The sequence below is a fragment of the Meleagris gallopavo genome, chromosome 3 (genome assembly GCF_000146605.3).
Source record: "Meleagris gallopavo isolate NT-WF06-2002-E0010 breed Aviagen turkey brand Nicholas breeding stock chromosome 3, Turkey_5.1, whole genome shotgun sequence".
Classification (NCBI taxonomy): Eukaryota; Metazoa; Chordata; class Aves; order Galliformes; family Phasianidae; genus Meleagris; species Meleagris gallopavo.
In genome coordinates this window covers 73962012-73975742 of record NC_015013.2, presented here as the reverse complement: position 1 = coordinate 73975742, position 13731 = coordinate 73962012, and the positions used below count along the sequence as shown (strand labels likewise).

At 36.5% G+C, this 13731-nt stretch overlaps 1 protein-coding gene across 1 annotated transcript in view; it reads left to right on the top strand.

Moving 5' to 3' along the window:
- The window catches only part of UBR5 (ubiquitin protein ligase E3 component n-recognin 5), a 69004-nt gene that overhangs the window by 25560 nt on the left and 29713 nt on the right, over nucleotides 1-13731 (top strand). Inside the window, exons 15-26 of the mRNA XM_031552901.1 lie at nucleotides 1056-1168; nucleotides 4180-4323; nucleotides 4417-4528; nucleotides 4718-4872; nucleotides 5728-5925; nucleotides 7273-7483; nucleotides 8117-8161; nucleotides 10739-10865; nucleotides 11471-11622; nucleotides 12010-12105; nucleotides 12489-12612; nucleotides 12962-13059. Coding sequence (XP_031408761.1) covers nucleotides 1056-1168; nucleotides 4180-4323; nucleotides 4417-4528; nucleotides 4718-4872; nucleotides 5728-5925; nucleotides 7273-7483; nucleotides 8117-8161; nucleotides 10739-10865; nucleotides 11471-11622; nucleotides 12010-12105; nucleotides 12489-12612; nucleotides 12962-13059 — 1575 coding nt within the window. The remainder of the gene's footprint in view (nucleotides 1-1055; nucleotides 1169-4179; nucleotides 4324-4416; nucleotides 4529-4717; nucleotides 4873-5727; nucleotides 5926-7272; nucleotides 7484-8116; nucleotides 8162-10738; nucleotides 10866-11470; nucleotides 11623-12009; nucleotides 12106-12488; nucleotides 12613-12961; nucleotides 13060-13731) is intronic.

Below are 13731 nucleotides of genomic sequence, written 5' to 3'. Positions count from 1 at the left end.
TTTACACAAAATGCATAAAACTAGACATTATGCACTAATGTATAAAAGCACTCAGGGAAGTTTGGCATCAACTGTACTTAGCAGGTTTTTTTTTGTTGTTTTTAACGTTTAAATCCACACATCTATAAGTCGTTAATTACAATATTATCAATGGAAGGAATCTTTTTTGCCTGCATTTCATCTACACGGTGCAATTTTAAGAAGTGTCACTTAAAGAGTTAAATGGCCTCATTCTGTGACACCAAGAGTCATTCATGCTTAGATGTGCAGAACTAATTTATTGAACAGTACGAGTGCTCGCTACTGATGCGTTCTGCTACGTGCTTCTATCTGTAATTAATTACTGAATAAACTTTGCTAGGGATTTTGATGTAGCGTTTGAAGTCTCATAGCTTGTTCTCTGCTTCTTGCTTTCAATATTTTGATCGTCTTAATTACACTTAGAGAAACTTCAGTAGATAAAAGTTCTTGTCAGTGTTAATTTAGCAGTAGAAGCTTAAATTTGATCCTGAGTGGATTTAAGCTTCCTCTTGTTATGTGCAGATAGCTATTTGGACAACAGCGTTTGCTGCTAAGAGACTGTTGTCTGCCTCATGTGCTTCTCAGTTAGTTGTTTACCAAATAATCCGTAACTTAGTGGACAAACAGACTTTATGCAAGGGTGATAGAAAGCACCATAGCAGGGTTGAATGAAGAGTCTTACAATGTCAGTCTTGTTACCTAAAATGTCTGAGCCCTGCCAAAATAATTTCGTGTAATTATTTTGTTTAAAAGTATTTAAAACTAGCTTTCTTCATCCAATGTCTTTATTTACTCTAATATCACAGGAGGAAGAAAGCATTGAAGTGGCGTAATATGCTGTTAGGTATCTCTAATGTCTGTAAATCCAGCTTTCTGTTAACCTATCCTTAACTGCTAGATTTGAACACTGATGCTATTTTGCGGAGGAAACAGAGTTTGGTGAACAGTGCCTTTTGGTACCTTGATTAAATATTTCAAGTAGTTACTTGAAGAGTTACTACTCTTTTTTCAGTAGTTACTTTTTCTTGTCTCAGAGCGACGACGATCAACTCCTGCTCCAAAAGAGGAGGAGAAAGTGAATGAGGAGCAGTGGTCTCTGAGGGAAGTTGTGTTTGTGGAAGACGTTAAGAATGTTCCTGTTGGCAAGGTTTGTCTGGAATCTACCATTGATTTCTTTTTTTTTTTTAATTACTTTAGACAACTAATTCTCCAAGTGGTATAGGAGTCAAATCTTCTAGGCAGTTCAGTGCTAAGCTTTTCCAAACCAAGAAAAATGGGAAGACCCAGAGAAGTTTTCCACAAGTGTTGAAGATTGGGTTGGGTTACATACATAACATATTAAGAACTGTATAAAAATCCAGAATAGGAACTTATTGTCCAAGAGAAGGCAGTAGATTTAGCCAAGGCTATTATAGTTCCATACTTAGTGGTATTACTTGTGCAGAAGTGGAAGATGTGCCTTGAGCAGTACTTTTGAGTGGAAGAGACCCACAATGAATTTTTGTGTTTTAGATAATTTTTTCAAAGGGGAACATATTAATTCACTAAAACACTTCAGTTTTTGTAAATGAGATTTTGAGGTCTAATTGAAGTCACTGACATCATTGTTTGTCTCTTACACAAGCTTTTTACTTCTACTTGTAATGGTGTTTGTGAGATGCCTCGAGACGAAGTACTGTAAGAAATAGAGAGCAGTTTGAATTTTGATGTTTTCATATTTTCACTGAAATGCTTAAACCAATAAGTAGAAAAAACAGTGAGTAGGCTGTCTTCTGAATACAGTAACTGATTCCAAATCTATTTTGTAACTGTTGTTTATGATAAAGATGCTTCTTTTCTCATAGAGCTTGCTGCTGTTTTCAGTGATGTATATGGTTGTTCACTTTCCTCCTGTCACATTTTTAACACTTCATCTTCGAAGACTGAATAAAATCCTGCAGGCAAAACCACTACAAAAAAATAGCATAGTGGTGCCTATTGAGGAGAGAAACACAGTTCATGCCATATTATGTGTTTTTACCTGTAATTTGGATCAATTATGGAAAAAAAGACTGGAGGCACCTCAGTCTACCAAAGGGATGCTCTTTGCAGTGTTTTCCTGCAGACTTCCAGATCGCTGTTTCTATTCATTATTAAACAGTTAAGTTAGCTCACAACAAGCTGAATTAAGCAGAAAGATAATTTGACTTCTAAAGAATCAGGCTGGTCAGTGTGTAGATAACTTCTGAAGCATACAGAGGTTTTGTCTGCAGAAATGTATTTAAATGGGTTTGGAGTCATTTAAAACTTTCTGGGTTAAGAAATACTGGCCTTTTAGAGTCGTAAATATACTTTCAGCTGGTCTTTCACAGCCATTTGTTTACTGAATGACATTCTAAAAAGTCACATCCCTGATGTATCGCTGTGGGTAACCTCAGCTTATAAAGCTTTGTGTAGCAGCTTTGGTCATTTAAAAATAAAAATAAAAATTCTGCACGTTAAACTGGAAGTTGTGTTGGAACAACTGGCATGTGATTTTAGGCTTTCAAGTTAGTTTGACTGACTGAAAAAATAAAATCTAAATGAGTTTGATTACAAAATTTAATCAAAACAGGAAGCATTTAGACCGTGCTCTCAGATGTATAGTTTAATTTTCAGGGGTCATGTGTGGAGCCAGGAGTTGATGATCTTTGTGGATCTTTTCCAAGTCAATATACTCTGATTCTATGACCTTTGTCTAGAGTCTTGTTAGTCCCAAAACAAATGTTTGTATGTTGTAGATCAGAGTTAGTGTTCATGAATCTTGTGACTAGGTCTGAGTTTGCAGAGGTTCAGTAGCATTCTTGCAGCTAGCACTGTTGCTCTGCTGATACAACTAGCAACTCTGCTACTTGATAAAATTTCATTATGTAGTTACTAAGTGACTATCCATAATACTCTTTGTAGTAGAAATCTTCTAACACCTTCATGATTGTCAATAAATCCTTTTCTCTAGTGTACTTGGTAAGTTACACTTAACTAGAAAAACTGGGGGAAAAGCAAGGAAATGCATGGATTTTTATTGTTTTCAATATCTTGAAAGTTGCTTTTTATTCCAGGGGGACCTCTAAGATGGTAAGCTTATTACAGTTAGGTTCTTATTGCTTTGTAGGCACTTTCTATGTAGGAAGTATTGAGAAATCAGAGCCTAGTTGAGACTGATAGTTACTTGTATCTAGTTCTGTTCATGACTGCTACTTAGCTTTGTTTTTCTTTTGGGAAGATTATAGTCTCAGGTGGAAACTCAAAGGGTCTCAGTGTTCTCAGTGTTTGGTGATATTCTCAGCTGTCAAGGAAAACTATTTTGACAGTTCTGATTAGATATGCATGGCAGCAATGCCTCAGAGAGGCTTACAGTAGCAGAAATAACTGTGCAGGTGCAAGACAGAAAAAAATCATTTCCTTGGGGAGAAGAGAAAGACATAATACACGTGAAGTGTTTCTGGATGGACTTTATCCTTCAGTCCTAAGGGACTGAATGGAGAACTTTATCACTGAGTATAAGCAATGGGAAGTAAAACCATAAACAATTTTTTTTTATAATACATTCACCTTGAGGAATGAGCTCTAAGACACAGAACAGGCTAAGAACAAAGACCCAAAAATATGGCAGAAAAAAAGTGATTTCCTGTTTCCTGTAGTAAAAGAGCTAATAGGCAGTTGAAGTCTACATCGACTTTATTCATCGACTTTATTCAGCTGTTAAATAATGGTCGGAATTCACTGCCAAAAGATAGTTTGTGTTTCCAAAATTGGTTAAACAAATCAGTAAGAGAAGTATGTATCCAGGCTATTAAACCTGAAGGTGTTACTGCTGCTTCCAGTAGATGAAAAGATGTACTAATAGAATAACAGTAGGAACTTCTCCAGTCAGTTACATTGGTTTCTATTGGAGGTAGGATGCTGAAGGGAAGGGGCTTTCAACCTGCTTATGAAATAATTAAGAAATACAGTTTTTAAGTGTTCAGAAACTTCAGCAGAACAGCAAGGCTAATGACCAAGAGCTGTAAGATTTTATCACTGATGGTCAACTTTTTTATTTTTTATTTTAGTGACAAAAATCTGGTTTATTTTGAAGGATGTTAGGCTAAACTGTCTATTCCAAGCCTTTACTAAAACTGTAATATTTTCTGCTTGTAGGTGCTAAAAGTGGATGGTGCTTATGTTGCTGTCAAATTTCCAGGCACCTCCAGTAATGCAAATTGTCAGAGCAGTTCTAATTCAGATCCAGATCCTTCCTCTCTTCTCCAGGATTGCAGGCTACTCAGGATAGATGAACTACAGGTATGTATTTGTGAAATACTGAATAAACGAAGTGTTCTGAAAAGTCAGCAGTGTGTGTTTTACTGCATCTTAATGTTTTATGGATGTTTCTAGGTTGTGAAAACTGGGGGAACTCCGAAAGTTCCGGACTGTTTTCAAAGGACACCTAAAAAGCTGTGTATTCCTGAAAAAACAGAGATTCTAGCAGTAAATGTAGATTCAAAAGGTAACTAGGAATTAACCTCTTAAAGATACTCCATTATGTCCTTTACTTCCCTTCTCTCTCCTTAGTGGGAAATTGTGACTGTCAGACTCGCTTAAATAGTTGTTTTCGTTGACCTTAGTAATCTAGTAGTTAAAGAGTTTTTACTGAATACTATCAAGGCATTAACACTTTTTTCATGTATCTCTGAAGGAGTTCATGCTGTCCTGAAAACTGGGAATTGGGTTCGATACTGCATATTTGACCTTGCTACTGGAAAGGCTGAACAGGAAAACAATTTCCCTACTAGCAGCATTGCATTCCTGGGTCAGAATGAGAGAAGTGTTGCTATTTTTACAGCTGGACAGGTTTGTGGTGTTGCATTTCGATCGTTTAACCTCACTGCATTTCACTCTTGTCATCTTTAAGTGAAATGGTACGGTCTTTCTGTAAGGCTTCTCTAACTACTGGTGAAGAGTAGCTTTTAAAGGAGTGGATTATGAAAAACTTGGTACCATTAATATTTTTGAAGGGACGTGTGGAATAGAAGTCTAATACTTAAGAACTTTTTAATTATATTATTTAAAATACAATTTGAATAAAAAATAAGAAGTGAGACAGATAACAGTGTTAAGGTGGAAGTTCAGAAATATTCAGATGGAAATGTTAACAAAAAAATCTGCTAACAAAAAGGATACGTTAAGGTTTTGCACAGCTCTTAACTATCTATTGTTAAATATCCTGTTTTATCTGGTTATACAGCTGATTACACTGTGCAGGTATACATGTGTTGATTCTAGAAAAAATTAGTGAAGTCTTTCAGTGATAAACTTAGGGTAGTTGAAAGAAACTTTTTAGGTAAAGGGACTGAACTTTTGTTGTATTTCAGCATATTCAGCTTTCTTGGGAATATTTAAGTAATCTGAAAGTGTAATGTAAGTACTATATATGTGTTTCATTAGTGATGTTTCTTTGTGAACACTTGTCGTAAAATAGTTACTCTAAATAATATTTACTGTCCTAAGCAAATCTTGGGCATTTGAAAAAAAGGAATTTACTATGTTTTGCTGCCCTGTTTGGAATTATAGGAGACAATGACATAAATGAGAGTTTTGGGTCAACTCTTGTCTCTGTTGGCAATCAAGTGTAAAATGGACCCTTTTGTGAAGTGTAATGTTTGTAAATTGTGGAGTTTAATTCTGAAATATTGTTCCCCAATGTAGGAATCGCCTATTATTCTTAGAGATGGAAATGGTACAATCTATCCAATGGCAAAAGACTGTATGGGTGGGATACGAGACCCTGACTGGCTTGATCTTCCACCTATTAGTAGTCTCGGAATGGGCGTTCATTCCTTAACAAATCTTCCTGCCAACTCAACCATCAAAAAGAAAGCTGCAATTATTATTATGGCTGTTGAGGTAAAATACTTTCTATAATACAGAATTATATGCTATTTTTCTCTTGCTTTTATGAAATTATGCTTCAGGCAATTTTGTGTTTAGATACCAGCTTGTGTTTTTACTACATAAACAATTTCACAGAATCACAGAAACACCAAGGTTGGAAAAGGACCTACTAGATTATCCAGTCCAACCATCCTATCACCAAGAGTTCTCACTAAACCATATTCCTTCAACACAATATCCAAACGTTTCTTGAACAGCTCTAGGGTTGGTGACTCCACAACCTCCCTGGGCAGCCCAAGATTCTCATAGAAACATGAAAGCACAAATTGATGTAGTGAAGTGGAAGATCCATTTTTGGTAGTCCATAGCTTCTTATCAGGTCTTAATAAATACTCTTTCCTTGTGTACAACTCATACAGTTTTGTTTCATGGGCTCAAAGCTTTTCTGAGAGGTCCAGGCATCTTATTTTCTTATGAAAGTAGCACATTTTTGTACCTTTGTATTTACCATAAATTATCAAAATAATTAACAAAATTAAAAAAAAAAATCACTTGAATTTCAAAGAACCATAGAATTGCTCAGGTTGGAAAAGACCTTAAGGATTATTGAGTCCAACCACAACCTAACCATACTACCCTAACTCTAACAACCCTCTGCTAAATCATGTCCCCAAGCACCATGTCCAAACAGTTTTTAAACACATCCCCACCTCCCTGGGAAGCCTATTCCAGTGCTTAACATCCGTTTCAGTAAAGAAGTTTTTCCTGTGGTGCTGTATGAACAGTTTTAGCTGTGAGTTTATCTATTGTGCTCACATAAACCAATCGTTGATTTGTTTTTTTTAGTTAAGTCTGTGCTGTGCTGCTATGCACCCATTAGGCTGCGACTGATTTCACAGTGGAGTATTCAGCTGCTGAATAAAATCATGTTATACTAGGGATGAGCCTCCCAGACCTTCAGCAGCAGCTTCTAGTTATTTACTCCTCAGCATGCATTATCATTTCTCTAAAACAAATACATAAAAGCTAGTTAATGCTGACTTTTTTTTTTTTTTGTCAGTTATACCACTTTTCTCATGTTAAATTAAATGGAAGTGATTTGTCTTAAGAACTTATCTGCAAAGCCAGAGGCATGCTTTTGCAGGTCTTGATAACTTCTGCTACTTGAACCTGCCCTTCCTTTTAATTCCTGTGCCTGGCTCCTTTTTTTTTTGCGTTTTTTGGTAGTTCCTGCTGAGAATGTCCTATGTTTAGGCTATTCTTTTAATTTAAAAAATTAAAGATGAGAAGTACTTATGAAGCTTGTATGCTTATGGTTTTTGCGTTTTCATTTAACTTACTCTATTCTTTTGAGTACAGAAACAAACCTTAATGCAACACATTCTCCGATGTGACTTTGAGGCTTGCAGACAATACCTGATGAATCTTGAACAAGCAGTTGTTTTGGATCAGAACCCACAAGTGCTGCAGACATTCCTTGGCCACAGATGTGATGGAAACCGCAATATTCTGCATGCTTGTGTGTCTGTATGCTTTCCAACCAGCAACAAAGAAACAAAAGAGGAAGAGGGTGAGCTCAACAGAGTCATGAAAATAGTTTGAAAGTAAACTTTTATGCATTGTCCAGATAACTTGATTTAAAAGCTGCATTTTTCAGATACGAGTAGCTTTAAAATTTAGCACCTAGGATATTTCTGAACCTGCCAAAGGTGATGAGGTGACATTTATATTACTGTCTTAAAGATTTTAAAAGAATTCAGTAGTTGGGAATACTATTTTTATTCATTATAAAAGGCAAGCTCTTTGCATCCCTGTATTAATTTTAAATGAAAGCAAATATTTTCTCCTTTGTCGCTAATATCCCTGTTACATCACTAGCAAGCTTTTAAAGGAACAGTATTTAATATTTTTCAAGTGTTATATGAATGCTTCCAATGTTACTTGCAGTTGACATAGTAAGAGACATGAGACTTTTTGTTAATGCTAATCACTGACACCATTTAAAAATGTCTATTAAATACTGTTATGTATAAAATATGTTAACAGAACAACAAGGTTGCTAAGTCAAGCACTCAGGAAAAAAAACCCTAAAAAATAAAAATAAAAACTAGGAGATGCCAGCATTAAGTTGACCCAGGTGCTGTACGTGGGTATGCATTGTGAAATGGTCTTTAATTACACCGTCATACTATTTTTTCCACAGGACTACCTCATTCAGTGCACAAGATGGACGGTGCTCACCGAATGGGTAGCTATTCAATATTTCTTTTTATCCTCATCATTCAGTGTGTGGCCCCATTCCTTACTTATGCACACCATACAAACCTGCACTGAATAATGAATGAACTCTCTTGTGAGATTTTTTTTGTATGGTGTTGTCATTGAGTTTTAGTCACTTGTAGACCTCAATTGTTTCTCAGTATCCCTATCTATACGATAGGAATAACAGTACGGATTTCTTATCTTTTGAAGGTGGTTATAGCTTAACATTTTTCTGCATTCAAAGCTGTTGGCTAATTTTGAGAGTTTTGTTGGAAAAACCAGGGCATAATCTCACCTTTTTGTGTAGGTGTTATTTCAAAGCATTCCAGAAATAGATTCAATAATAATTTTATTTGTTCTTATTTAATTCTTGTTAATTATTTCTGTGAGTCAGGCACCTTTTATGTGTCCACAATTGAGTTATAAATGTATTGCTGTAATTTATGAAAACGTGTTTAACAAAGTTCTCTGTGCTGCTACATGTGATGGAAGTAGGATCCCATTCTCCAGAGTGGTGTTCAATGGTGTTAAACACAGGATGGTGCTTTCCCCTCTCCTTTCCAAGCTGTTAATGCTTTACTACTTGCTGATCAGACATTGCAGCAAACAAGGCACAAACAGCTTGCTCATTGTACAACCCTTCATCTCTAGTGTGTCGTCCATCCTGTGCACTGATTGAGGCAGGGGTCCTGTTGAGGGGAAAAAATAAACAAAACAAAGCAAAAAAAGAAAACCGCCACCACCAAAAAGCTATCTATGTAGCTGAAGACTGTTTTGATTATAAGCACATGAGGAAGCTGAAATAAGGATGCATGGGCAAATTTAATCTGACTTTTCCTAATTTGAGTGCTTGTCTTTGCAACCTTGGCATTCTTTCAGTAATTTTATTTGGATGTAATTTAACTTTCTGAAATACAAAAAATGTGAACCTGATGGACTTTAACACCCCTCTGCCTCTCTCTCACAAATGTTTATAAAAGGGTATTCATGTCTTCATATTCAATTCACATTCACCTTCTACTTGTAACTGCTAGTGAGTGATGTTAGGACAAGCTTATTTTCTGTGCATCATCTGGAGGGCAGTGATTACTGTATGTAAGTTATGCAGCCATTTGTTGAACTGAAGGAAGATTGGTGTAGGACTAAAGGCTTCAATTCCAGGCTCTGGATTTGATGTCCCTTGACAATTATGGAACCTAAGGTCCCTTCTCAGGTGGTGCCTGACTGAGACCCTTCTCTCTACCTCCTGAACTGCCAGAAGGGGAATAAGTGAGGGCAGGGATAAGCTTTTTGTCTTCTCAGATCTTGTGTCTAGTTGTCTCACAGCTCCTGCTTTGGATAAAAGGAATACAGAAGTGGACCTAAACCATACAGAACTGGGGACAGGTTACTGCGTTTCTCTGTGATTTGATGTTTCCTGATTCTGGCCAGTAGAAGTGACTTAGGAAAGACAGGTCTAGAGGGAATGTCCAAAGTAGGTAATATACTTGAAGGCTTATGATAGTGAATTTCAGATAACCTTAATGAATACCCATGAACTGAGTGGTTTTTTTTTTTGAGTGAGCCGTAGCTGTAGCAACTCTGTAAGTGTTCTGAAAGAACGATCAGATTCACTTCACAGATTTTCTTTTTAGTCAGAAAGGCACCCTTTCCTTCTAGGTTGTAATAAAAATAGCTGTTGGCATGATAGTTGTCCCTCTCTTGGCCTTTATTCTGCTAAATGTAGTTTCTCCTTCAGTTCTTTTTGGATCCATCGCAACAGTGACTTATAATTTGCTATCTAATGACTGTGACATCCTTACTAGGAATCCTGAAGAAGAGGTGGCTGTTAATCGTGCACAGTTGACTTTTTACCACTTTATCTGTGTATTTATTGTGCAATGAAATTTGGTTTCTTGTTCAAGTGGTTGCTTCGAGTTATACTGTATACAATTAGGCAGGATTTTATAGTTTGTACAGCACCTGGCACAACTCAATCCTGGTTATGACTAGGACTTTTAGGTATTGTGGTGCTTAGATTTTAGATACCAGAAATAATGCTCGTACTTGAAGTTAAACTGGTAGCAGTACCGTATTATATTCTCACCACAGTTTATCTTCCTAAGCATGCTTATAAGTAGAGCACATCTTAGAAGCCTAGAAGCCTGTGTTGCTGCTCATTGTGGAGTATTTTATTTTTTTTGTTTCATTTTGTTCTTTTTTTTTTTTTTAATTACCATTACTTTGGAACCTTGTACTTAGCTGTATTAGATCCCTGTCTGATGATACTGAAAACTTGTTCTGGAATGTGTGTACTTTGTATTTCCTTCCTTTCAGATATCAAACCCTGTCAAAATCATGGCTAATGCTTGTCCATTTAAAAAACAAAACACAGAAACAAACAAACAAAAAAATCAAAAAAAGAAAACCCAAAGTAACTACTTGAGCCTACTGTGTCCCTCTAAATCTTAATAAAATAAATTGCAGGGAACGTATTACAATTAGTGTCATTTTTACTTTACACTCCTTCCTTATAATTTTCCAAAGTAAAAGTTTGACCCTAAATTTTTTCTTATTTTTTCAGAAGCAGAGCGCTCTGAAAGGAATACATTTGCTGAAAGGCTCTCAGCTGTGGAAGCAATTGCAAATGCAATTTCAGTTGTGTCAAGTAATGGTCCAGGAAGTCGAGCAGGATCATCAAGTAGCAGAAGGTAAACTGACTAATGTTTTTCTCTTGTTTTCTGTATTCTGATTTTTCGTACTACTACCAATCTCTTACTTCTTTCCTTCAGTATGGCTCAAAAATTGTCTCTCTTATTTGAAGTCAGATCTCACATTTTCGAATAGTCCTTCTGGATTGGTAGCTAACGGTGGGATATTTCTAAACTAATTCCATTTTCTGGGGTTTAGGTGTTGTTTTTCAGTAGTAAATTGGAAATGTTTCTCCTTATGAGGAAAGAGAATTTAAGGATAAGCTCTCATGTTCTTCAAGATGAATTAAGCATCTTGGAAGTACTTTAATGGTGAACAAGTTTTTTTCTTTAAAGAGAATTTCTGTGGAAAAGTGGTTATTTATTCAGATAAATAGAACATGAGAGGGGAAGAACTGAACTTGATTCTTTTTATCCTAAACAGTCATTGTCATATAGTTGTTTTTATTGAGGTGACTCTAAAGGGTAGGCTTACCTCTTTGTTCATTCTACTCCATGCTGAAGAAGAGTTTGGTTTCTTTTTCCAGCATGAAAGTTTGCTTTAAGATGTTCTAATTGTGTATTACAATTTTACTATCTTTACTCTTTTTAATTTAATTATTCAGTCTGAGGTTAAGAGAAATGATGAGAAGATCCTTGAGAGCTGCTGGACTGGGCAGACAGGAAGCTGGTGCTTCATCGAGTGATCACCAGGACCCAGTTTCTCCACCAATAGCTCCTCCCAGCTGGGTTCCAGATCCTCCTGCAATAGATACAGGCAAGTCTGCTGTTGTAATAAATTGAAGTGTAAAATGAGAGATTTACTGAAGGAACCGATGGCATTTAAGGTGAATTTATAAGACTTCATTTTGAGACTTAAACTCTTAACGTCAGTGAGGTAGCAAGAAGTGCTTTAAGAGTTTTACTGAAGACTTAAATGCTCTTCTTACATTCAGTGTGTCTTTTGTGTCTTTCTAGTGCTGATGTCAGGCTTTAGTAAAATATGCCTAGTAGTTGATTGCTAGTCTAGGAACGTGCCCTTTTGTAGGAAAGAGTACCAGTTAAATACAGAAAACCTGCAGTGTGTTAGGCATTGCAGAAAGAGCATGTTGTTAGGGATGTCTTGATATATTGATATACATCCTGCTGTTCTGTTTACTGAAAGATGGTGACATTGATTTTATCCTGGCCCCCGCTGTGGGATCTCTTACCACAGCAGCGACCGGCACCGGCCAAGGACCGAGCACCTCCACGATACCAGGTGAGAGCATTGTGCTTATCTGATAATGCTTCAGAAGCAAAATGAACTGAAAAGCTAAAAAGCTTGTACGCACCTTCTACACATGCAAATGCCTCTTACCAAATGAAGATTGCGTTGAAGCAGAACTTCATGAGTGTGCAGAATACGTGGTTTTATGCAAAAATTATTCTTAGCTCAGTAAAATTAAGCTTACTGTCTCTTTTTAGGAATGTAACTCGGGACTGAAGTTCTCAGTGCTTCAGTGAAATGTTACTGCACCTAGCAAACTGCTGAATAGTCCTACTGATTAATCACCCAAGTGAAACATTGAATTATTTGCCTTTAATAGGTAGTCATTTTTTGAGGGAAAATGACTCCTGTGCACTTTCATTTTGTCATTATAGGGCCTTCTACTGAACCATCTGTGGTGGAATCAAAAGATCGGAAGGCAAATGCTCATTTCATACTGAAATTACTGTGCGATAGCGTTGTTTTACAACCTTATCTTCGAGAATTGCTCTCAGCCAAGTAAGTGCTTCCGAGTAGATCCTCACTATTTTTTTAATGTTATATCACATTAAATGTATTGCGCAGAAGCCTTTTAAAAAAGGTTATTTAAAGGCACATTTCGTAAAATGGAGAATGCTACAAAGTTGTCAGTGTTTGTATCTTGACATCCTTTGAAATTAGATTTATTTCATAGAATTAAAACGAGTAAGAGTACTTAATCTCACTGAATGTTTTTCTGGTTTGCCTGAAGTTAGCAATGTTGAGTATTTATTTTGTATTTTTTGTACTTTTCCTGTTTAAAATGAAATAAATTCAGTGTTTTGATCTGTTTGATTTTTTTTTTTAAATTTTTCCTCCCACCACCCAGGGATGCAAGAGGGATGACACCATTCATGTCGGCAGTTAGTGGCCGCGCATATCCTGCTGCAATTACAATTCTAGAAACTGCACAGAAAATTGCTAAAGGTATGCTAGTTTCACAAATTACTAGTGTGTTGTTTCCTTCTGAAGTTTGGCCCTAGCATGTATTCAGATTCATTGCTAACAGTGTATCATGTATGTGAGATTGTGTGTTTGAGCAACTGATAGTTGGACTCTCTTTACAGAACAGTGTATTCTGCTGCATGTTTTGGAAATCTTGTTATTTCATGCCAACTTAGATGCTATTACAGAAAAGACTTTTAGGCAAACACAGACTTTGTAACTTCTAAGCAGCAGTGTTTAATTAGTTATGTATGAAGATAAACTTGAGGGTCATAAGAAGATTAGAACTGATGTGTGACAGTGTCTTTCAGACTGAGTGTGTTCCTTTATAAGAATACTGCTCATAGATAATTTTTTAAATCCTTCAAAGTGGTGATCTCTTGTACTGATCAGAGTATCAGTGAATTTAAAACAGGGAAAGAGTTGTTGCTGGTAGCAGCTTCTAAATACTGTTTATGGGACTATTGTGGTTTAATCCAGCAGGTAGCTAAGCACCACACAGTCATTTGCTTGCTCCCCCCATGCCCCAGTGTGATACCTATATAGATATCGATATATAGATAGATACAGTGATGCACAAGCAATTGCTTACCACTGATGCCCCACGAATTCCTGCACAGTGGCAGCCAGCCCAATGAACTCCTCCCCTTTTTT